A 24,727-nucleotide genomic window follows, 5' to 3' on the forward strand; every position below is an offset into this window, starting at 1 on the left:
AACCTAAATGGGGCAGAGAAACTGGTTTCATGTGCCAGACTTTAAACTTCCACTACTGTATTTTCATGTCGAGATTATTGAACTATACTTTTTTCTGTTCTACTTTTGTAATGACTACTGCTTGTGATCAACCAATTCTGGACATCTGCAGCCGAAAGCACTTCTAGTGAAAGATTAATTTCTGTTTGTGAAATAAAAGACCATTAACAAATCCATCATTGTATTAGTATAACTTTATAAAAAAATTCAAAATTAACAAATCATTTGTAATAATTTACCTTTGGAGGTAACTGCAAAAAAGTGTTTTGACATTATCACTTAAAGACGTCAAATGATCAGATAGAGTATTTCTTTAAAAAAAGCATTGATTGACACTTGACACTTACTGACCACATCCTCAGTGTGATGTTGACTGGCTACCTAGATTTCATCTTGATCATTTGTCATTTTAAACAGAAACACAAAAACAAAGCAATTTAACTGACACAGTAGTACAAAAAAATGGAAAATATGAATGTACCATACAATGCCAAAATGACAAATGTTACCAGTGCAACTGCAAGCATCTGTGTGCATATCCAGTGTCAAGCTACAAGAAGGGCTAAACTACCTGCACAAAATCCAAAAATCAACATTGAGACATACTTTGTGGCACCAGAACCAAATGAGCAGAGAATAACCAAAAGGCATAATTATTCTTTAGCCTAGAAGTCAAACAGGGATCTAAAAGATGGGCAGGCAGAGTTTAGTCATTCAAAATGGGTAACTAATGTATAAAAAAACAAACTCATCCTTTGGCTTTTGAGAGCAGTGGCTGTTAACTGCTCATAGAACTGGACTGAAAGGTATAAACCACAGTGCCCACATACAGAAAAAACAAACATCTGTGGGGCTACTGATGTTTAGCTGACAGCTGTTTCCTTGGGATACATTAATTTATCAGTTCATGCTTACATCAGTCAAAACATACACAGCCATAGTGCATCCACCATCCCTATTGTTTGTTCTTTGGTACATTTACAGCATGTCATCTTCTCCTCCTCCGTACATGTCTGCCAGTTTCTTGAAGCGGGGTCCCCACTCATTGAGGCAGTTGTAGTCCTGGTCTCCGCTGCTCGACGAGTTCAGAGAGGAGAGGCTTCCTGCATCAGAGCCACCTCCTTCATAGTCAAACACCAGCAGGGAGTCGTAGGGGGGCGCTGTCGGGTCATTGTCAGCTGCCTTCAGGTTCTGCAGAGGAGCAGAGTATATACTCGATGTTATCATTTCATAGAACCTGTCTTCTCTTATATGCTGCAGAATCAAGTCAGGAAAGATGCAGATAGAGAGGATGATGCATCAAGTATCAAACCAAATCAAATTAAAACAGGGCTTAATGTACCCTGGCGTGGTGCTGGCTTTCCGACATATGACTATTTTAGAAAGAAAAAAAAAGTCGAGATAGGATTTGTTTTTGATGTGGTATAACCAATCATCTTCAGCGAAGCAAAGATTAGTTCAACCTACTGATGTATGAGGCCGACAAACGAGTGCTAGCCAATCAGAGGCAGAGTAGGCAGGTCTTGCCAAGAAACATGAGTGTGGTGTGGTAGCCCTGCAACTCGCCTCAAATAGAAGCAACGTTTATTAAACCTGGCAAAGATACAACCTTACTTGAGGGAGCAGTTAAGAACAAATGGCGCTTGGATAGAGGAAATGGTGGAGATGGGAAACCGTACAGAACTTGGTGCCACGAATTGAGGGAGCCGGGTGCTTGCTTCTGCAGCGTGTGTTCGAAGAAGCTGCTGGAATGTGCTCACTTGCCATAAATTAGATGCCAGCCATAAAGCTTCGGCCGTGCACTCTGTCATAGGAGTACGTTACCGGAAACGAAGGCTACAGCTGCCACTGCGCCTTCAATGACCGACTGTGTTTGCGACCACAAAATGTGTGTGTACGTTCATAGCAGAAGGAAGCACTTCATAAGTTTCAAGTTGTCATCTTGTCACTTTAAAGTTGCAGTTGTAAACAATACTGCAGTCATTCACATGCGAACTTTTAATCTGTATCAGATATTGAATCTTTGACTCACATCATCAATGAAGTTGCCAATTTCCTCCGGATTGGCAGGGCGAGGACGGTACTGAGGAGCCGGCATGAAGTTTGGCACCACATCGTTCCTGAACACCTCAGGGCGGTTATCCAGACCACGATGGAGAACACTCAGATCATAGTCCTGAGGGAGAACATGTTTGGGTTGAGCAAAAGCTTCTGCATTTTCATTTGAACAAAAACATCTGTTAGTGCATTTAGTACAGTGTTTCTCAAACTTTTTCAAACCAAGGGCCACTTAACCAATAAAAAAAACTTCACAGACCACCCAACTTCCAAATTTTCCCCAAATCAAGTGGCCTAGTTCAACAGTATATTACACATTAGAGCCTGATTAGATGAATGTCCTACAACATAGCATAGCCTACTCACTCATCATGGTCTCTGTTGCCATCTTAATGTGAACAATTGTGCTGGTTTTTCTGAGACATCGGTGAAGCAGTGTCTGGCTCCAAATTGGAGAATTTCAGTTTCACAAAACCCACTGCACTAATTCTTTTTGGAAAATATTTTCTCACCGACATACTTGTGTCACGCAGGCAAATGTCTCAAAAACAGTCTGGCTACATTGCTGAAGTATAAAAACACAGCAAAACAGCCAATTAAAAAAAAAAAAAAAAAAAAAAGTTGAATTTACATCTGAGTTAATTTAACATAAAAAAAACCCCCATCTGTTCTACTCAATATACTTGAATTAAATCTGAAATGTGCCATTTTAGCAAATTTACTCACAGACCATTCTTCGAGAAAGGCTGATTTAGTAAATGAGCTGAAATCACTCAATAAGAAGAATATTTTTATGACAATGCAAGGTACAATGCAAAAACTAAAGATCCAACCAAAACCAAGTATAACAATCTTGTATTTAGATTCATGATCTGGTTGGTCTTATTTTCAGTATTACTAAGAATTGTATTTTAATTTCACTTAAAAGGAGCACTTTGTAGTTTTGGGGAAGAATTTTAAATCAGAAGAGAAAGATCCTCTTTGACTGATTTTTTAAAGAAAACTAAATAATCAAACTTTGTTTTCATGACTGAATAAACAATCTGACCCTAAAGAACAACACAATTTATACTGTTTTACTTTGTTTATATGTGGCGGACCCTGCCACCTTTCTATCTTCAAAAAGTGTTCTGGGACCTTATTTAAATCTGAGAACAGCTTGTTTATTCAGTTATGGAAAAAATAAATATTTCTGAGTTTGTATTATTACCTCATTAATATTGTAAATATTACAATTCTGAGTTTGAATTTCTACATAGTGCCCCTTTAATTCAAGTAAATGTTTTGTGAGCAACTTTGTTGTTTTTTTGTAACTAGATACAAGGGACATGTCCTAATATATGTGTGTGTGTGTGTATATGTATATATGTATGTATATATATATATATATATACACACACATCAAATAAATAACAAAAATGGTTTGAAATAAACATTACATACTCCCCCTATTCGTTTGGAGCAGGTGGCTGGGAATTACAAAATGCTCCTTTAAGATGAAAGAAACTGCCTTTGAGGACAATTTAAAAAAGCAAGTTTTCAGGTTTTCAGTAAGCCTATTCCACAGGTGGGGAGCATACACTAGAAATTAAAAGCTGCATCACCTTGCTTGCAGCTAACAGTGAACATGTCAATGTCTTTTGCCCCGTCTGCTTTCACATCTAGAAGCTGCTTAAAAAAGCAGGGATGTTGTTGGACTTGTGTTTATTTATTTAGTGTTTGGAGAACGTCTGAATGATGCTGTCTGATATGTGTTAGCATATCAGACGTTGTCACCTGCAGAGTGAAAGCACATGCTTCTCAGCATGTTCATCAAATCAAACATCGGCCCAATTTTCTGCTTTCTAACTACAGGATGCATTTTTTAACGACTTCCTGCTGATCTCTGCCTCTCTCCACGATACTCTTGACGTTAGCCTAGTGTTCACAAACGATTCAATGCAAGAGAGCGATGTAAATAAAAAATCCACATAAGTTGCAATCTCCCCATTATGTTCAGTCACTGCTCAATGCTCACACTACAGTCATGTCATCTCAAATGTAAAAAACGAATGGAGACAACTCGCTGTAGTAACGTTAATACTCTCACCTGAGGAAAAAAAAAGAAGCAGAGAAACAAGTCTGGTTGATTAAATGGCCGTGGAGAGGCGGTCAACATAGCTGTCCAATCTCCGGTGAGAACAGGAGGCGTTATTTTCTAACCAGTCAACAGAAGTATGCTGGCTAACGTTAGCCGCTAGGGTTATTTACCATTGCGTTGTTGAATTCTTGATATCAATCACGTCTGAAATTTATTGAGGCTGCCTCCATTGAGTCTGGAGCAGTTCAGGAGGTTTAAGACTGGATCTGTGCACCCCTCACATTACCAGATAATCTGGGCCGACCTCCAGGACCAACCAAGCTCTCCACCCAGATTTGTCCTCCAACTGTCTGGAGGGGCAAATCAGCCCCATACGCCTGTAGTCTGAGTCCGGCCCTAGTATCAAGACATTACTACACATAATAGTGGGTCGGTTTTTACCCTTAGGACATAAGTACCTGATCGTCCTCTCCACCTCCCTCTTCGTCATAGTAATAGATGTTGTCTCTGATATCATCATCCTGCAGTAGAGGCTCCTTCTTCTCCCCTCTTCTCCGTCTCGCGAACAACAGCAGCAGCAACACCACCACTGAACATACAGGGAACAAACAAAGCATATGATAACACACCCACATGATTCAGTCACCACAAGTCAACCCGTTTCTACCAAGCAGAAAAACAAAAGCTAAGGTCAAGTGGTGAGAACTGAGCCCATTAGCAGAAGAGTTAACCATAGTTACTTTTATTGTTAACAATGAAGCAAACCAACACTGAATGTACAGCATCTTCTAACAGGTATAATGTTGGTATCAAAGCCCGCCATGTCATATTCCTGTGCGCCATAGGGCTCAACAATTAACCAGCCTTATTCTTCAAACCTGTCAGTGTAGGTATATACTGTCTGCCTACATTAACTCATCACAATAACGTAGGTGTATGAAGCCCAAATTAACATTACATAATCATAATACTGAAATGTACGGCTCATGTTATTTGGCAAAAACTGTACAGCAGTTTTGAGATCACTGGAGCATTCAGAGCTTTTGTCACTGCCCACAGCTGGGCAGCGTCATACAGACCCAGGTTGATTGTATTCTAACTGCATCGTAATCATCCAGTTGCAGGTTAGGATTTTTATTTGGTATTGCTGAACTATGAGTGAAATATCTTACAGGATTGCGACCATAGTTGGGAGCCAAAGAGAGAATTCATTTGCATCACAAGTTATAGTTCAGATCTCCAGTCTGAGGAATTATTATAAACATTCTTCCATGATTAAGCTCCATCAATTATAAAACTTACTGAGCAGCAGAAGGATTGCTCCCAGTATTCCCAGGATTACAGGCAGTTCGAGGGCTCCCTTACGGACATCGATGCAGCTCACTTGTTCCCCTTTGCAGTCACACACTTCAGCCTGGACGGTGCTGGTCTGCCCTAGGCCCCGGTTGTCTGAAACCCTCAGGACCACAGTGTATATTCCTCTCTCCAGCTCAGTGGCTAAATTCAGAATGATGCTCGTTTCTGCAACAAAGAGGAAAATACAGGAACATTTATTTATAACCCCTCCGTTGTTTGAGTTTTGAGTACATAAATAAACATATCTACATAAATGCTCAAAGTGGAGGACACATTTTCTAAATGCCTCTAGTTCCCACAAATGGTTTAAAAACGCATCATCGCCAAAATAAAATAGCATTCTGTTCCATGAGAGGCATGGCTTCCTCCCATGCTGTGCATTGCCTCTCCAATTCACTCCAGTCATTCAAATCTCAGCAATTAACTTCTAACTTCTAAACTTAAGCATCTCTGGAAACCTCAAGTTTTTGAGCTTACATGGGGAAGCACTACCTATGTTCCTATGTACCTCTATGTTCAATTCAAATTTCAAAACCTTGAACTTTATGTTTATCAGAGCAGAATACCAGCAACAGACCATGAGGAAAACTTTCATAACACAAAGAATTGAAAATCATTTTACTCTCTTCACCCACTTACATAGTGTGGTTTCTCCTGCTGATTTTTTAAATCTTCTGCACTTGGTAATGGGACGTGCATTTATATGGCACTTTTCTATACCAACTACTCAAAATGCTTTACAATACTTCACATTACATTTACACATATACTGATGGTAGAGGCTGCCATGCAAGGTGCCAACCTGCTCATCAGGAGTGATACAGCGCTAACCAAAGTGCCTCACAATATGTCTTCTCTCTCTCTCGGGGTTCAGTATCTTACTCAAGGATACTTGGACATGCAGCCTGGGGATCCAGGGATCAAAACCACCAAACTTTCCATTAGGCATGTCCCTCTCTACCTCCTGAGCCAATCCACCCCTTAAAAGAATGGGTTCTTTTTTTCCATTAAGGACCTCTGAGTTTCACCTGGGACTTGCTATGTGATTGCATGGCATTAGTTTGTGGCTTGCTATATGCAAAAATAACTTCACCAAGTAGCACAAAAGGTTTCATTTCCAATTGTAAAATTTTACATACTAGACTCGTTCATCCTAGCCGTCCAGTTGTTCTTCGACATGCCCTGTAAGGAGACGCTGTATGGAGCAGCAAAGCCTTCTCCATCTTTATCCGTTACTAGCAGCAGCTGAGGAGCCGGCTCCTTGTTACACAGCTGAGAAAACAACAGATTCAAGCAACTATTTATCTCACATTAGCTTTTGGTTACAATTACTTCTTAGGTTAGTATTTAATTACTGATTTGAATTTATTTATTTAGTCTTAAACAGCATTTCTTTGAATCACACAAAACCCAGTCAATGTGAATCTTATATTTTATCTGGATTAAAATTAGTCAAAAACATGACAACTGTTAAAATGTTTGGGAAAGGAGACACACCATGATTGAACGTTTCTCAATGGTGGGTGCATTGTCATTGACATCTTCAAGCTGGATCACCAGAGTACCAGTTCCTGTGGCTGGGACTTCATCTGTACATGTGACAGACATACACATAAACACACATCAGGAGAGCAAAACACAGTTAGTTCAAGGGAAATCCCTACTTCAATAACTTATTTTGGCCCTAAAACTACTGAAAACAAGATGAGTTTTTACAAATGTAAGTTTTGCCTTCAACCTACCATTGTCAAATGCACCAATTAGTGCTGTGTATTTGTTGTCCTTGACAAAGGAGGACTCTCTGTCCATCGGACTTTTCACCTTGATCAGGCCCGTGTCCTTTCCCACATTAAGCCAGCCAGCAGGGTCTCTAATGATTCTATACCTGGATATAAACAAGACAATCAAAGCAAGATGAGTTCAACTAACAAGCTTCTCACTCGTGCGTTCACAGACCAGATCATTTGAATGACATGCAGCTGTTATTTATTATATATACACTGAATGTGTTTTTAGTTTTTGCTAAGTGCTCCAGAATCTATTTGGAAGCTGCACATAAAACTAACTAAACTAAAATGATCTCATCACAGTTGTATGTCTCCCCGCATTAGTCAAGTTGCTGTTCCTGAGATGTGGCATTGAATAATAGCCAGAACCTTTTTTGCAGAATATTATGGAGTCACAGTGCATTTAACCTCTGACCTTTTGGATATCAAGAGCCATAGTTGCATTATTTTGTCCCATTAGACATTTGTATGTCAAATGTACCGTACTTATTGTAGGAATTCTTGAGAGATGGCCAAAAATGTATTTTGTGAGCTCACAGTGACCTTCAGCTCTGACCACCAAATTCTAACCAGTTCATCCTTGAGTCATGAGCCGTTTTCAGACAGCGATGTTTGTGTGTTTAAATCCAGGATAAAAGCCTATTCGCACAGGACTAGCATTACTTGTGGACCTCTGGGAATTTGTAATAATTGTGATCTTAATCCAACGCATATCTGCCATGTCTGTAATCTGTAAATTCCACAGAATATTGCCTACAATATTAACATAGAACATAGAGGTCCTGTGAAATTAGTCCCGTGCAAATAGTCATGTCTTTGATAATAATTTGTATTTCTTTTTAAACCACTGTTTCCTGCCGTCAGACGACTAGACAATGATTAAATTTGATCTCTGTTTATAACAACAGTCAACAACTATGCTGTAAGACAAAGTTCTAACCCCACAAAGTTCTGTAGTCAAACCAAGGGGAGACCATGGATGTGTGAAGTCATTGTGGTGAAAGCTACCAATGTAATTTGTCCAGCTGGTTTACATGAAAATTAGGTTGTAGCTCGAATAAATGAAGTTTATTTGTGTTTTTACAACGTTTTGCTTTAGAGTAACTGATCCTGGAAGTTCAGATCTGTGAAATCATTCCAAATTTAACAAAGTTGACACAATATCCAGTAGACAATGTCTGTAAATACAAGCAAAATACAGACTTCAAGACGCCAATGCGCAACACAAAACACAAACGAGGGCTGGTTATTTCTAAATCACATGGAGGTCCCCTGATAAAGTCCATTACAAATAAGGCTAAAGTCACACTGAACACCCGTTTCCCCCTTCTCACATTAGCAGATTGCTGCTGCAGTCAGGTTAATAAACAGGAGTGAATATAAATACCCTTTTTGATCCCAAAAGCTGTTTAGCTATCTCTAACGTCTCTGGATCACAACAGAATCTGATGTGATTCAAGATGTTTATTCCTCCCAAGGTCAGGCTTTGCACTAGACTCTCTCCCCAAGAGCTAGCTGCTAGCTCCCCCTCTCAAAACACTTGGCAAATGTTTTGGTTTTTTTGGTTTTAATAGAGACTCCTAGCAGCAGAAATTACATAGTGTGCGTTACTGTCCCATTGCCTCAAGAGGTTTTCTGCCTGACTATAACTACATGATTGCTTATATGGTGCAGAAATATAAGTACTGTGCATAGGATGTGCTGGGAATTACAGATTGAAGGCTTTGCAAGCCTCTACATAAGTTTTCTCATGTTCTCTAAACTCTGTTTAACATGCACTTCTAAGGTTAAATAATTGAGGGAGGGTCACCTAATGCTTATTAAATGATTTTCTTTTTCCTGTTTTCTAGCATTGATAATCTTCTGCTTCAACACAAAAAGTAAAAAGGCACAACAGATTCGGAGCTTACATGACTTTTTGTTTACGTGCAGTGTCTGGGTCATAAGCAGTGTACTGCACTACGTCACTGTCGACAGGAAGGTCCTCCGGTTTTGACACAAGCTTCTCAATTGGATCAAAGACTGGAGCTTCATTGACGTCCTGCACATTCACCACCACTGTGGCAGTGGCAGTGGGCAAGGGAATAGCAAAAGGAACCTCATTCTCCACTGCAACCAACAGAGTGTACTTGCTGTTCTTCTCAAAGTCAAGACCCTGGATGAATGGAGGGAAAAGCACAGCAACACAATTTATCAGACTAAAATAAAACCCAGATTCCTTCCAAAATTTATTTTTTACTTGTATTATTTGCATAACAGAGATTGTTCTTTGAAAAACTGCAATAGGATATTAAAATAAATATTTATCAACATATATGTCACAACTTCAACATTATGGCTTGTAGGGTTGGGGCGATATGACATTATAGAACAGTAGACTTTTGTCCACCTGTAGAGATTTGGTAATTCTGTTTGCACCACAGGAGCTATATCCCTTGAGTAACCTTTCATACAAACACTGTCAGAATCCATAGCAAGCATTGGGCAAGTTGATGAAGTTTCACAGAGTGTACCTTCTTGGTATTCCACTAGCCTGAATATTGCTTTCCTCTCTATTGTCCATATTGCGCCTACGTCCAAATACATTTAGTACTGATAACATAAAAACAGTCATCATTACAAGTCCTCCTCCTGTACACTCTACCCTGACGTCACCCCTTACTAAATCAAATAGAGTATTCCCAGTGGGTGAGAACACGTCTGACCAGATAAACACTAAGTCCAGAGTTGCCCTCTCACAACAGGAGATTGAGTATTATTATTAGTATGTGAGGCAGTTGATGTTATGGTATGGACATTTAAAACATTTCTTAATTACCATTACCTGGATATAAAAAATTACATATACTGTGACAGATTTTGGCCATATCGCCCACCCCTAGTGGCTAATTTAAGAATTCTTGGTTTACTTCCTACCTTGGCTGTAGAAATGATTCCTTCCTGTTTGTTAATTCCTGTTTTCACGGTGAAAAATCCTCCAGGATCACCATCAACAATCTTGAACTTTGCATTCCAGGCTGGCGTATGTGGGTCATCGCCATCTTCTACAGACATCATGACGACCTGAGCGTCCACTTTATTTTCTGCAACTGTTGCCTCATACTGGGACAATGCATGGGATGTTTGAAAGTGTGGGAGTAAAACATACAGGGAAACAAGAATTACATAAAAGTATGTTGTTGTTCCTTGCTTGATATTAGCATAATTATATTACCAAAAAAGCCTCAAAGTTTATCACATAATCACATAGGAACTGAGTTTTCTCAGCCATTCCTCCCCAAGTTACTGTTACTGTCAATCTTTTCATTCTTGTGCTACATGCATGCAGTTTACATGAATAATGGTGGCAGATTTACAATTGGAATATATACTATCTATCTATCTATCTTAGTGATTATCTATCTATCTATCTATCTTAGTGATTATCTATCTATCTATCTATCTTAGTGATTATCTATCTATCTATCTATCTATCTATAGACATATACATACTCTCGACCTTGACAGATCTGCTGTGCCTCATTGCGGTTGCTAAACCACAGGGGGCTGTGCAGTAAATTCTGACAGTAAATATGTAAAGACATATGTTATACTCACGGAACGCTGGGTGAAGGATGGAGCATTGTCGTTGCTATCGGTGACTGTAAGGATTACTTGTGCTTTTCCAGTCAACCCTCTTCCGACCATGTCTGCTGCTTCAACCTCCAAAGTGTATTTAGGGTATTTCTGTTGGAAGAGACACACAATGAGTTTAGCACACCAACTGAAAGGCTTAAATATGTTGCCTTAATTTCACAGATTTAGTCGGATTAGAATCCCTGAAGACATTTCTCACTAAACATGTATGTTTCACACACATTTTCAACACAGCATCACAGTCGATCAATACAATCACCACAGTTTCAAGGTAGAAACCCAAGATTATTGTCACCAATTCAGTACCAAATGTTAAATATGGTCACAATCTATGCTTCTATTCTGGATTAATGGCGTTGAATGATAGCCAGAAAAGTTACGATACACACAATTTTATCGTGCTGAAAACATGCCGCGATACCATTGTGAGACTGTGATGATATGTACCAACATATCACGTGATTGTTTTGCCTGTAAAGCTCATGGATCTAACAAGGGAAAGGGAATGCAGTGTACTCTCTCTCTCCTAGTCATTGTATTGTTCCATTTAAACAGCAGTGGGCGTAATCATACACTCAAGAAAAGACCTTATCAGTCGGTCTTTACGTGTTTGTTCCAAACTGGGAAAACAGGAGTCTGGCTCAAACGCAGATCATTTCAACAGTTAAAATAAACATTGAAAGTCTGCCAAGACAGGCAATATATGTTTTCAAAGCACTTACCTCTCTGTCTAGCCCACCCCTATTGACCCTGATGGCTCCAGTGTGTGGGTTGATGTCAAACAGGTTGTCACTGGGAAACTTTGGGTCCTGACTTGTAATACGGTAACGGAGTTCTGAGTTATCATTATTTGGTTCATCAGCGTCTGTCGCCACGACCTTTATCACCTCAAAACCTGGATAAAAAGAAGTAAGAAGTGGAAGTTAAGTTCAGAACCTTCTTGATGTATTTTACAAGATAGAGGCATACAAAGACAAGAGTATGCTAGTTTTCATTCCAACCTTATAGCCCCTTTCAGACACAACACACTCTCACCACTGTCCTCTGAAACTCATAATTTCCACTGGCTTGCACCATGCCATGGCGGTTTATCCCTACGTTGAGCACAGACTGAGTACGCCACTCTGCACACTGCTGTGACTGCACTGGACCTAGTGGCGAGCAGAGCTTAAATCACACTGCGTCGGAAAAGGACCCTAACAGTGCATGTGATGATTGACATACCACGCACACCACAGTCTGTTAAATCATTTCGTCCTTAGTCTGGTCTCAAAGCACTGTATGAATTGTTAGACCCCATAGTGGATTAAAATTACCCCAAAACATAAAACAGTGTACAGTCGATGACCACTTACAGATAACATTAGAAAAGTCTCATTCAGGACTGGCACATCCACTTAGTAGTGGACTTTTTTTTTTTTTTAACAAGAGTGGACATCTTTTTTTAAGGCTTAGATCCAGTGACAGTACCTTCTGGTGAGGCCTCAGCAACTTCTCCCAGGTATGTTGATTTAGAGAAAATAGGGCTGTTGTCGTTCTGGTCAATTACATGGACTATAACTTCCATAGGAGTCTCAGCGTTTCCTGAACCATCTGCCACAGCATGCGCTTGAAACTGCATACAAACACACTTATATTATGATAATGCATGCAAGAATGATCCATGTAGATGCTTTCATTCCATATCACTACAGCAGAGAGCGATGCCATACTGAGATTACAGCCTGCATTAATCAATGCCTTAAAGGATCCTGGTGTAATCTCTTGTCAGTTTTTAATTCAGTGGGCATTCAGTTTCCTGAGAATGCATTTTGGACAAAACTATCTGCAGAATTGAGCATGGGTCAAACAGAAAGATACAGACTGATTAGGGATGTCCCGAGCCGATCTGCAGGATCGGGACCGATATGGGCATTGTTTCACTGATCGGGATCGGCAATTTTGCCACAAGCCGATTACTTTTACGTCAGCTGTCGTAAAGGAGCACAATTTGTAGCAGAACGCAGACACGCATGTAGTGTTATTCTGGCAACCCTGCGGATAAAATGTCTGCAGTGTGGAAATATTTTAAATTAGAAAGCAAAAGCAGTCCAACGGCGACATCTGCAATACGGTGGTAACAAAAAAACTGCATTTAATACTACACATTTGATACGGCGCATAAAAAACAAACACTCAAAAAGGAATACAAGGAGTTCACTCAAGCAATACAGGCAAAGGCTCGGAAGTAACAAACACTCGGATACTTTCAAAAGGAAAGAGAAATGTCCTCGAGACAGCGACATGGCCGTGACCACCTACGAGGTGATTTAACAGATGAGCGTTTTACTACAAAGCTGTACTCAGTTAAATTGAAAAGAGCCAAAGACATTTTTTAGTTACTGACTTTGTTTACTTGGTTGTTTTTGTTAAAAATAAAAAAAAAGAAAACCAATGTTGCAATAGGATATGCAGAATAAGAAAGAGCCATATGAAAGTATTTAATTTGTTTCAACAAAATAAAAAAACCTATTGAAGGAATATATATTTTTCTTAATGCAGCTGTATTATCTAGGAAAATATTAGTTAGGGCTAAGTATCGGATCGGGACTCGGTATCGGCAGATACTAAATATTAAATGACTCAGATCGAGATCGGGGTAAAATAAAAACCTGATCGGGACGTCCCTTATACTGATTCAATAATTTTTTATTTGCCAAAGCATTTAAGTTTGTGTCACCATGTCATGCAGTTTTGATGTAGTTTTTTTTCAATAAACTGAGAAGTTTACATCAATGTCTGTCAAGTCTTTTAATATACGTAGTTAAGACTTTGAAGGAATCTAATTAAAAGGTATGAATATATATTTTTTCTTTAAGCCACCACCTGTAGGGATGTAACGGGACACAAAAGTCACAGTTCATCACATATTTCAGTACAGGGGTCACTATTCAGCACAGGTTCGGTAAAATGGGGAAGGCCAGGTTTCTTTTAATTTATTTTTCCAACTGATGGTAGTGCAGCTACAGTTTGTTCCACCTAAAATTACTGTTGTTCCATCCAAGATAGTTTTAAGACATTAAAAATAAGATGCTAGCGATGCAACAAAACCTGACAAATAGGGGCAAAAAGAGAAAAAGAAAAAAAAACCTCAGGTGAGGAGATGATACATGATACAAAATCCTAACATGTCATGAGTCTGCGTGTTTGTTTGTACATTTGTTATGTCTAGATTGTATATGTATAGAAAGGATACGCACCACATACTTGGATGTTTCCTCTCTGTCCAGTGGTTGAGTAAGATACAGATTACCATTGTCTTTGTCCATGGTGAAAAGACCGACAGGGGCCTGATCGGCTCCTGGGCCAGTGATGCTGTAGTAGATCTTCTTTATTTTATCTTCATTAGAACGGATCTGGACAAAACACACCAGATTATACAACAATTTCTGACCTGAACAATCATTTTAATACTGTGAATTCAACCATTTCAGTAAGGAAATAGTGCAGGCCATTTATTTAAATTTCTGAGGTACAGAAGCCATACCTGCAACATTAATGAAGATGTGAGAAAAGAGGGACATTTTCAGGGGTTTCAGAAAATGGAAAATGGAAAATGGCCCCCATCCCAATGTAATATTACGCCGCAGATTAATACCAGGATGGGAAAGTACAATTATTTTTAATTAGTCCTTAATTAATAGCTCAAAGTGCAATCATCACTAGGAAATCAGGAGATCCACGAGAGAAATTCCTAATCAAAGCAAGAGAAAGGTTTATTACAGGGAGACTCATTCTACTGCTATTCTGCTACTATTCTACATCCTCTAATCGCTCAAGTCGGTGCTTGTGGGATGTCTGGATAACAGTTTTGTTTCATCATGTCAGCGATGGCATGCCTCAAAACAACTAGCGCCGTCGTTATTGGAAAGAAAAAAATAATTGCATTTCCCATAACAAGATAATTAAATTATTGCCATAAGAAATCTCCTTTGTTAATCCAAGAAAACAAGAAAGTTAATTTTATATCAAGTTAACAGGGTTAGTTAATCATTGTAACTATGCTTTCCTTAGGGGCGAGTGGGGAGGGAGACAAGACAATTAGTAGCTCCATTTGAACATACTGTAGAAGTTTTGAAAAAAAAGAAAATCAGATAAAGCTCAAACATAGATAAGAAATCAGCTTAATGACAGCAGTGGAAACGAACACTGAAACAAATATTCAAAATTCAGTTGACACCAAATCCAAAAGGGATTTTAATTCCTCTTACTTGAGATATTTTGATGGGGAAGGGTCCTCTGTCATTCTCAGAACGACTGATGACTGGAATAACCCATTCCCTCTTCCTCCGCCTCAGCCCTTCACCAGACTTGGGAAAATGCAGTATGGGCACGGCATCGGCTGTACTCTGGGAAAACACAAACACTTATTAAAAGGTGCACTATGCTAGGAAGAAATGTTAATGAGAAGAGAGGGATCTTCATTGGCTGATTTCTTTTCTGCCCAAACAAACTCAATCAAACTCTCTTTGTTTTCATGACTGAATAAACAAACGAACCTTAAAAAGGACAACACAGTTTATAATGTTTTACTCTGTTCATATGTGGCGGACCCTGCCACCTTTCTAGCTTCAAACAGTGTTCTGGGACCTTATTTTCCTCTGAGAACAGCTTGTTTATTCACTTATGGAAAACATACACATTTCTGATTACGTATCAGTACCTCATTAATATTGTAAAAAATTTCAATTCTGAGTTTGAATTTGTTCTCCAAAACAACATAGAGCCCCTTTAAGTACAGAACACCTCTAGAAATAAACCAATTGCAAAGTAATTCACTATATTATTGCAGGCATTAGCTTAAAAAGCTTTATTTGCTCATCACAGCCGTGCAACTGTCCAACATTCCACTTTGTTCCACTTAGCATCATCCACATCTCCCAATCAATGTCAGCTGGGACAGACACAACCCTAAGTAACCCTGCTCCCAAACAGGTATAGATAATGGATGGATAGATAATGGGTAATGGTTGGATAATGGATGTTGTTTGTCCCAATCAAGGGAAAAAAAAAAAAAAAAAAAAAAGATTTTTTTTTTTTTATGTATTTTTTACTTGTGTAGCCAGGTGAACAAGAGACCAAGACTGTTCTCAGACTGTTAAGACAGTGTTTTCTTATTCTGTAGGGAATTATTACTGTGTTAGTTTCTTTTTGTTTAGGTGACACTGTCACTTTAAGAGCGGCGCAGCGGTAGGTTGCACGAGATCAGGGGGGATCATGGGAAATGACGGCGTTCCCGTGCAGAGTTAGCTACACGGAAGTAGCAGTAGTGGGAGTGAAAGACGGACTGATGAGGTGTGTATTTTGATGTCGCGTGTGAAAAATATCCCTATTAACATCGATAAAGCACAAGAATGGTTACGAGTATCAGCAAATAAGATGATGATTAGTTTGATGATTTGTTTTTCTGTTTTTTATTTTATTTACTCAGAAAGAGCCACTGCTGTTGTCTGGTCAAGTCTAGAGTCACTTTTAACTAGAGCAGATGTCTGGGACACAGAGATAAGTGTTTGAAGTTCATAAGCTAACTGAGGTTTACCGTCAGTGTGACGTACAGTGAGGAAAAATATTTTGTTTGTTTGATACTGATTACCTCAAATCCTCAAAATTGCAGTGTTAATGCTGTTTCTTTTATAAATGGCAGTCGGAGAATAAAAGACCCACAATAATTATTCTACTGTGTCCGGTCTCCTCATTTATGACCTGGCCACACTTGTTTACAACAAATGCAATCTCTGCTGTTGTATTTTGTTATTTTTCAATTCAAGTTCAGTAAATCACACTTAGTGCTTCACTTTGAATATGAAAGTTTAAAATACATTTGTGATTTTAGTACCCTCCAAGGTTAAAAGGTGACTGATTTGGTGTAAATAACAACTATATTAATACAGGGGTCTACCAAGCCCAGGGGGCCAGAGGTCTAGAGGGGCCAGGAGCCCCAAAACATTTGTGGCATGTGAGCAAGGATGGATTACTGAATGAGCCTACCGGGCCCAAGAGGTCAAGGGGCCCTGAAGCCCAAGTCGTTGCGTGAAGTAACTAAGTCAAAAAGCAAAAGGCCATGAATCTGAACGAATTTAGGTATTGCCCTTCTCCAGCTGGCCATCCCAAAAATGCACCAGAATACAGGAAATCACATCAACCAGACCCCCAGACCCCCCTTCCCCCATTTGCACCCACTTTCGTAGAAATAAGGTAGGGGGGGTCCTTATCCATCTGTGCCCAGGGGGAGAATAGTTCATAAACAGTCACTGTATTAATACAATTTATAATGTAACATTATAGTGTGACATCTGTGTCAATAATTGTCAAGCACAGGTGACTCTGCGTTGGTGGGAGGGGGGCCCCAAATCAAATTCTGCTCAGGGCCCCCAAAAGGCTTGGGCCGGCACTGAGACTGGGTGAAAAATACTTATCATTTATATAAGGCCAAGATAATGATGAAAAAGTGAATAACCAAATACACGAATTATTTGTCCATAATATTTATGAACAATAATGTTATTCCAAAGAGCCCTGCAGAACCAGATGAAAACTACAGAGATAGTTCATTGCAGCCTTCATATCATCTACTCTGGCTTTAACAAAATAGGTGCTGAAAAGTTCCACATAGACACTGTCATAAATAATCAAGTCACATTTTAATACTAAAATAATGACACTGTGCAAGAAAATCTTTGAAAATTGACATCTCACTAGTGTTCACATCATATAATATTGTTATAGCCATGAAAAAGACATGGCAAGTTTATGAAAGCAATGAGTTTTTCCCTGTTCATAAAGACATAGAGGGGCTTTATTAAGACTACAAATGGGGTTAGAAGTTTCTCTAAAGCCCTTTCAGCAGTGTCTCTAATCTTACCACAGCGTTATTAGCAAGGTCCTCTTCAGTAAGGTGGTACTGATGTTTGGGGTGTTTGTTTTGTCCATGGTGAAGCTCAACATTTTTGTGGTGGTTCACATGCTTATTCGCATGGTGCAGTACCCTGACAGTAAGAGTCCTTTTGGAACCTTGTGAGTCCCGGGAGTGGATGGTGAAGTCCTGCTGTCCTTCATGAAGAAAAACTGGTCTCCTTACCTGGAAGAATTAAATACACTTATCAGAAAAGGCGAACATGCTAGTAACAGTTCTAGATTTAAGAAAGCTTTCTATGTCACAATCTAACTTGGGCAAACTAACTGCTGGGGCAGTTTGGGGTAGATTGAAAACGGTGGACAACAATAGTGTTATTGCTGTTCAGCTTAATCTCGGAAAAAATTGTGATGGGTTCAGCAACAAGAATTCATATTTAAATCACCTTGGTTTCCCAATAAGAAAACCACGATGACATGCAAGTATTACATCTTTCATAGTACTATAAGAAAATTCTCCACTCCTTTTACTTTGTATTACCCAAGCAGTCTACCAAATCCCAAATCATTTTTAAAAATCATACAGGCTTTAAAGGATGTGTGACGATTTGGGAGAGATGAGAATTAGTTTAACTATCAAGTGTTAAATTTTACTGACCATCAATGTACCGTCTGTCTGTATGCTGAAATAGCTGTCATCACTGCTGACAAGAAATCTTGTGTGGTCTGTGCAGTCAGTGAAGCCCACTAGGATAGGACAGAAAAATATGTATCCATTAGAAATGCAGGACATACAGAGACAAGAAAAGAGTTGAAAGTCTTCAGTACATAACCACACATCCTGCACAAATGTGTCATTACTTCTTCCAGGCAAACAGCAACAGATTACATGTGCATCTACATCATATACATATTCAAAGATACAACATCAGGAAGCTACAAATCCTAATATGTGGACAAACATCTTCAACCCATCAGCACAGTTTCAAGATTAGTATGACCTGATCCAATGGTTGTACTCCCTAATGGATCTCTTAAGCAAGTTTTGTCATTCGGCTTTTTGTGTGTTGTTTATCAGGGTTCCTGACTGACAATTCACATGGCTTTTGCCCCCATTTTTGCACACAGTGTGACTAAATTTTATAAGTAGGAGGACTAGTGTGACTTGCAAATATACCCCCCATGACTTTGTTTTTGAAAATCATTGTTTATCATGTGAAATACCTGAAGTTGTGTTTTCACTCTGAACTACCACAACAATAAAAGATAAAGAATATAGTTGGCAATAAGTGGGCTCAAGCCTTTTTCTCTCAAGTAGCTCAATCAGTCAAAATCAAACACCTAGATTAAATGTTAGGCCCAATCCCAGTGTCCCACCTAAAGTCTTAAACCCTGAGTCCTCAGGGACTTTGACGTCACCCAGAGATGCTCAAAGTTGCATCACCCTCTTTGAGGGCAAATTTAACGAAAGTCCAGCAGCAAAGTTTCTGCAGTTGGTAGCGCTCCTCTAATATCAGTGCACACTAGCAGGTTATGAGCATGGTTTGCTAATGTTAGCCTATAAAGCACTGTTAAAGTCAGCGGCTGGAAACAATGCAGTTCTGTTTAATTTGAAGACTTGATTGATAGCATGAAGTTGTGAACGAGTTGAGAGCATCAAAGCTTTTTTATCTGCATCAGGTAAATGGCAAATGGTGAAGGTTTCCAAAAAATTAAGCCTTAGCTTGACATATCATCCAAATCAAAAAGAATTCACATTTTACTTCAACACAAAAAAATCAAAAAGTTATTAATTACTGAAGCAAGAATGGTTGGACAGATAGATGCCTAACTATCTGGCTCCACTCCCCTCTTTCCTGACTGCACTGGGATAACCACCTGGAAAACCAAACTGTTCTCACAAGACTTTCAAAATAAACTAGCTCAGTTACTAGGAAATGATAATCATAGCTACCTACTTCCAAATATTACAAATGCAATAAATATTAGATTTTACACATTTTAAAACAAATTATCCACATATTTTAAGACATTTTAACTTACTGTAAAAATGAACTGTGAATACAACAACCTGGAAGTAATGTGAATATTCTTTTCACTTCCTTCTTAATCTATGTAAATTTCTGTGTAACAAATGAACTGAAATTATTAAATGCCAATTACACAAACATAACATCTGCTTCTGCATTAAGGCTCCTAAAAATGGCATTGTGATAATACCTGGATTGCAACAGTGAGAAACCACCACAGTGGAAGATACCATTTTGCCAATTTTGGTGAAATGACGTCAACTAATGATACTGTATATGAGAATCTTGAAGGGTTGTCCCATTTGATAGGAGATTTCAAACACTACCCCTTGCAGCAAAGGGGGTCACATGAAACCAATGGGTGGGGGTAAAAACTGAAAATGGGATTGAGTTTACCTAGCGTTAAGTTAGCTATCTAGCTAATGTCAATCAAAAACCACATTCAGCATTTTTTCCCCTCTTACTGCACAAGCACTTCCTCTCCTATGGGCAAGGCAGAGTAAGATTCCCTCACTTAAGCCAACATATTTATAAAAACAAATAGTAATTTCAGGATTTGATTTGGATTTTTGTTTTACTATTCAAATTATATGCGACTTCCGAAATTTGTTCCGACAGCTGTAGTCTTCAGTATTCAAGAAAGACCAAGACTAGGCTCAGTGAAAGAGCACATGGTAGCTTGTCCCCAGACATGGAGTCAGTGTTGTGTGTTTTGTTCCTGTTCTGTTGATTGAGTTCTTGTTCTTCATTTATACAGTATGAAAATAACTGAATTCATATTAGTCTCTATGACCTATAATTTTACAACTACAATAAAAAGAAGAAGACAGGCCTTATTTACTCCTTAAAATACACATTATTGTACATTTATGTTTGTGATGTAGCTTTTAGATGTTGTCCTTTGGTCACTAGGGGGCATCCCTTTCCTTCTAAGAACTTTCCAGCTGAGAAAGACGCTGAAGATAAACACAGGATATTATTATGCACCAGCCACTAAAACAGGTTGTGCCGACGTAAAACAGCTGATCAAGTCCAAGCACCAAACTGACAACTGTACTGTTGATTTGGTTGTCCCAGATGAGTTTGCACAGTGTATATGTCAGCATGGTCAGTGTGGACTCCAAATGTATGCTGGGATAGTCCCCGGTGACCCTGCACAAGATAGTCTGCATTTGAGCAGGTTTTTTTCAGTCTGGGTGCCTGCGTTTGCTCCTCCTCCAAGAAACAGGCAAGTTACACTCGGGCACAAAGTTCACTGTCAAGTCATATTTAAGCTCACCTTGACCGCTGCATTTGTTTTCAGTCCGTCTCTTCTGATCACAAAAGACACTTCCTCTACATTCATACTTTTCAGAAGACTACAGGTTAGAACTTAACTGTTGTTGAAAAAGTCTTTAAGCTACGTCGAGCAAACTAAAGCAAACTAGAAGCCTGGCTTACAGCAGTTTAACTTGGTGAAAGATGAGCAACGATGTGACAATCAAACACCTAGACCACAGCACAGCATTCTGCTGAGACAGCTGACAAAAACAAAATGGTGGAAAACTTTCCTGACCTGATAAATACGCAAAACTACAGTAGCATTTTAAAAAATCAATTTGTCAAAGTTACAGTCCAGTGAAAACATAGGAAATACATAATCCATTCCAGTCAAACTGACACAAAAATAAAATCAAGTAAGACTTTCTTTGAGTATTTGGCAACATCTGAAAAGGTGAGGCCTGCAAAACAGGCTTGAGGACTTTGTTTTGCCCTACAGCATTACATGAGGTGTGGAGTGAGTGCAAGCTGAGGCCTGACATTGTTTGGGCTAAGTGAGAACAATGTGAACCGCTTATCTGTAGAAGGCCATCTGAGGCAGAGGAGTTTGTTACATGTGTGACTACAACTTAGGTCTCGATTCCATAACTCAAATGTGTTTAATACATTTTGAAATCTAACAATTATCCATATAATGATACTGAACAGTGGAAATGAAAACCACACAGATTATTTCAGCCGGCTGGGTGTGCATTAATGAGTCAACAGCTTCAGAGAATGTGCTTACCTTTGCCCAGTGTCATGTTTTCCCTCAGGTGCTTTTTGTCCACTTTGAACATTACCATATTTGACTTGAATCCAGGTACACATGTTGTTTCCTCAGTAGTCGCTGAAGTTGAGGTCTAGGAGAGGAAAAATGTCTTTTAAATTAATCATAATCCAGATGTCTGGCAAATGTCTGGTTTTATTGAGGAAACTCACAGTGGCATTCGGTTTGTGTGAACAAAACACAGTATTTCATGAACATTAAAGGGGGTCTATGTAGTTTTGGAGAAGAAATTCAAACTCGGAATTTGAATATTTACAATGTTAATGAGGTGAAAATACAAACTCAGAAATATTTATTTTTTCCTAAGTGAATCACCAAACTGTTCTCAGAGGAAAATAAGGTCCCAGAACACTGTTCGAAGCTAGAAAGGTGGCAGGGTCCGCCACATATAAACTAAGTAAAACAGTATATATTGTGTTGTTCTTTAAGGTCAGTTTGTTTATTCAGTCATGAAAACAGAGAGTTTGTTATGTAGTTTGTTTAGGCAGAAGAAAATCAGCCAATCAAGATCTTTCTCTGCTCATTAACGTTTATTCTCCTAAACTACAAGAGTGATTCTTTAAATTTAATCCACAACTGCTGAAGATAAACTGAAAATACAATGAGCCATCTGGGTCTGTAACTAACGAATGTTGTCTTGATCAATTTATCTCTCAATATTTTTTGTTTTGTCTATGAAATATCACAAAACAGTGAAACATACAAGACAGGTGATAACTAAGTGAGATCTCCTGTCCTCAAATGTGTCACTTTTGTCGACCCACACACAAAAGGCAGGCAGTCAATTTAAAAAGAGAAAGGCAGAAAAAGCAGCAAATTCACAGCTGCAAATCTACAACTAGCACATTTGTTTAATTAAGTTCAGTTCAACCTGTTATCTTCAGCAGTATGTCCCACCACTGGAACTCTGGGGTCTTAAATCACAATCTTCAAAAATTCAGTCTGATTCTGTAAAAACTATTATGTGCTCAAAAACATTTTAAAAATTAAAGTAGCTAAATGACAAACGTGCTATACAAGCGATCAAACCGAAACATGTTGGAGTGGAATTTCACCTGCTGACAACGTCATCAACAGAACAGGGCGAGGCCCGTGGAGAGATTCAAAAAAAAAAAATGGCGATCGAAACTGTCTTGTGTTTTAGGAGTTTGACAAATTATGGTCGACAATACTTTTAAATTACATGTGATTTACCACTTCCACTTCGATTCAGCCTCGTTACACGCACGAAAGAGCCCTCATTAACAAACAATTTCGCCATTAATATCCGCCCCAACCTGCGGTGCCCGCTCACTTAAACACTGGGCAGGGCCGCGGCAAGTGGTGCGACTGATTAAAGTAAAGATGTTTCTGTGAGGTGAAAAGCTGCTCGCTGCATAAAAACACATTCACTTCACACATTGTCAGAAGTAGCGAAGATTTCTAAAAACACTAAATTGGTTCAATTCGTTGTGAGTAAGTAGGGTACCAACATTAACATTAATCATTAAGTTACACAGAGAAAAGAGAAGCACAAAAATGGGTGGGAGCCGATTGGGCACAAGAGTTAACGACAGCAGGAACTCTCACCTGAAAAACGACGATTAAAACGGCCCAAAGCTTGAACCAAGCCGTCCCCATCTGTTTGTACGTCTTCAATATTCCTGCTATGAAAGTGAAAAAACTTTGAAAACGAACTGTTTATATATTCCTCCGCGACGTTTCGTGGTGGCTTCCTCGTCTTGTCTCTTGAAGGTAGTTTCAGTAACTGAGTGAGCTCAGCCAGACGAGTTACTGCAGGTACTTTCAGCGAATGACGTCAGTTTACAGGTGCGCGATTTCCGTGTTCCTGTGACCATATCAGGCTGACCCGCCTGGCAGACACATAGCAGGAGTTTCTGTTACTTCCTTTTCATGCTTCAGCACATCATAACCAGTATGCTGAGTGTTCTTCCTGGGCTCTATCTGAGCTCAACTTTACGTCTTCCACACACACATACACACACACACACGCACACACACACATACACGCACACACACATACACTCACACCACATACTACTCACATCCCGGAATTGACTTCTCAAAATGGAAACATTCCTTTTATATCGACATATCTGATCAGTTTTAGGTTCTCTGTTTTGATTAGAGATATGGTGGTTGTTTATCAAGAATGACGACCTAAAGATAGGTCAGTAGCTGAGGAGGACTGGGAAAGGATTTTATATTTGTAAAGTCATTACTGTAAAACAACATGACAGTGCTTGTTTGGTCATTAGTGTGAAACCAGAATGAAAACCACCCAACAGCTCCTAAAAGCCAGTAGAGGTTTCAAGTTCCCAGTTTCTGTACAACTAAATGAGTGCCTTACTTAATTCTGTTCTATTTAAAATTTGATGTTTCTTCACTCTGATGTTTTCTTTTTTATTGCTAATTATCTTGTGTGTCCTGCCCTCTTCCGGGTCACCATGGTTAGGTCGTGTGTCCAAACATGTTACATATATTAAATAATTATTTGTATCAGATATTCCGTCAACGTAATTTATAAACTGTGATTTTGTTGTTCTGTTCTATACTGGCAAAATCTATTGCATGTCTGTCCGTCCCTCCTCTGTGGCTCTTCCTGAGGTTTCTGAATGTGGCAAGTTTTTCCTCACTTGAATCGAGGTTCTAATGACGAAGGATATTGTTCACTGTACTGATTGTAAAGCCCACTGAGGCGATGTAATTGTGATTTTTGGGCTATATACATACATACACATTATATATATATATATATATA

General features: G+C 39.0%; 1 protein-coding gene across 1 annotated transcript; it reads right to left on the minus strand.

Annotated features, from left to right (window-relative positions):
* Positions 1-215: 215 nt before the first annotated feature.
* Positions 216-23,960, minus strand: LOC141009599 (B-cadherin-like). Its single transcript, XM_073482270.1, has 18 exons — positions 23,536-23,960; positions 21,925-22,039; positions 18,506-18,594; positions 17,858-18,073; positions 15,207-15,344; positions 14,196-14,351; positions 12,427-12,571; positions 11,679-11,851; positions 10,918-11,046; positions 10,237-10,422; positions 9,231-9,475; positions 7,276-7,418; positions 7,031-7,122; positions 6,673-6,805; positions 5,480-5,698; positions 4,636-4,766; positions 2,072-2,215; positions 216-1,230 (listed from the first exon to the last, which is right to left on the minus strand). Exons 1-18 carry the CDS (start codon positions 23,584-23,586, stop codon positions 1,018-1,020), a joined length of 2,718 nt encoding a protein of 905 aa, XP_073338371.1. The 5' UTR covers positions 23,587-23,960; the 3' UTR covers positions 216-1,017.
* Between the last annotated feature and the right edge of the window lie 767 nt (positions 23,961-24,727).

The sequence above is a fragment of the Pagrus major genome, chromosome 15, assembly GCF_040436345.1.
Source record: "Pagrus major chromosome 15, Pma_NU_1.0".
Taxonomy (NCBI): domain Eukaryota; kingdom Metazoa; phylum Chordata; class Actinopteri; order Spariformes; family Sparidae; genus Pagrus; species Pagrus major.

Coding starts and splice junctions, on each gene's coding strand:
- LOC141009599 (XM_073482270.1), bottom strand. CDS start 23,586: ATGGGGACGGCTTGGTTCAAGCTTTGGGCCGTTTTAATCGTCGTTTTT. Junction 15,345..17,857: donor ACCTTGCTAATAACGCTGTG/GTAAGATTAGAG, acceptor GTGTTTTCCCAG/AGTACAGCCGATGCCGTGCC. Junction 1,231..2,071: donor TTGGCAACTTCATTGATGAT/GTGAGTCAAAGA, acceptor GCTCCTCTGCAG/AACCTGAAGGCAGCTGACAA.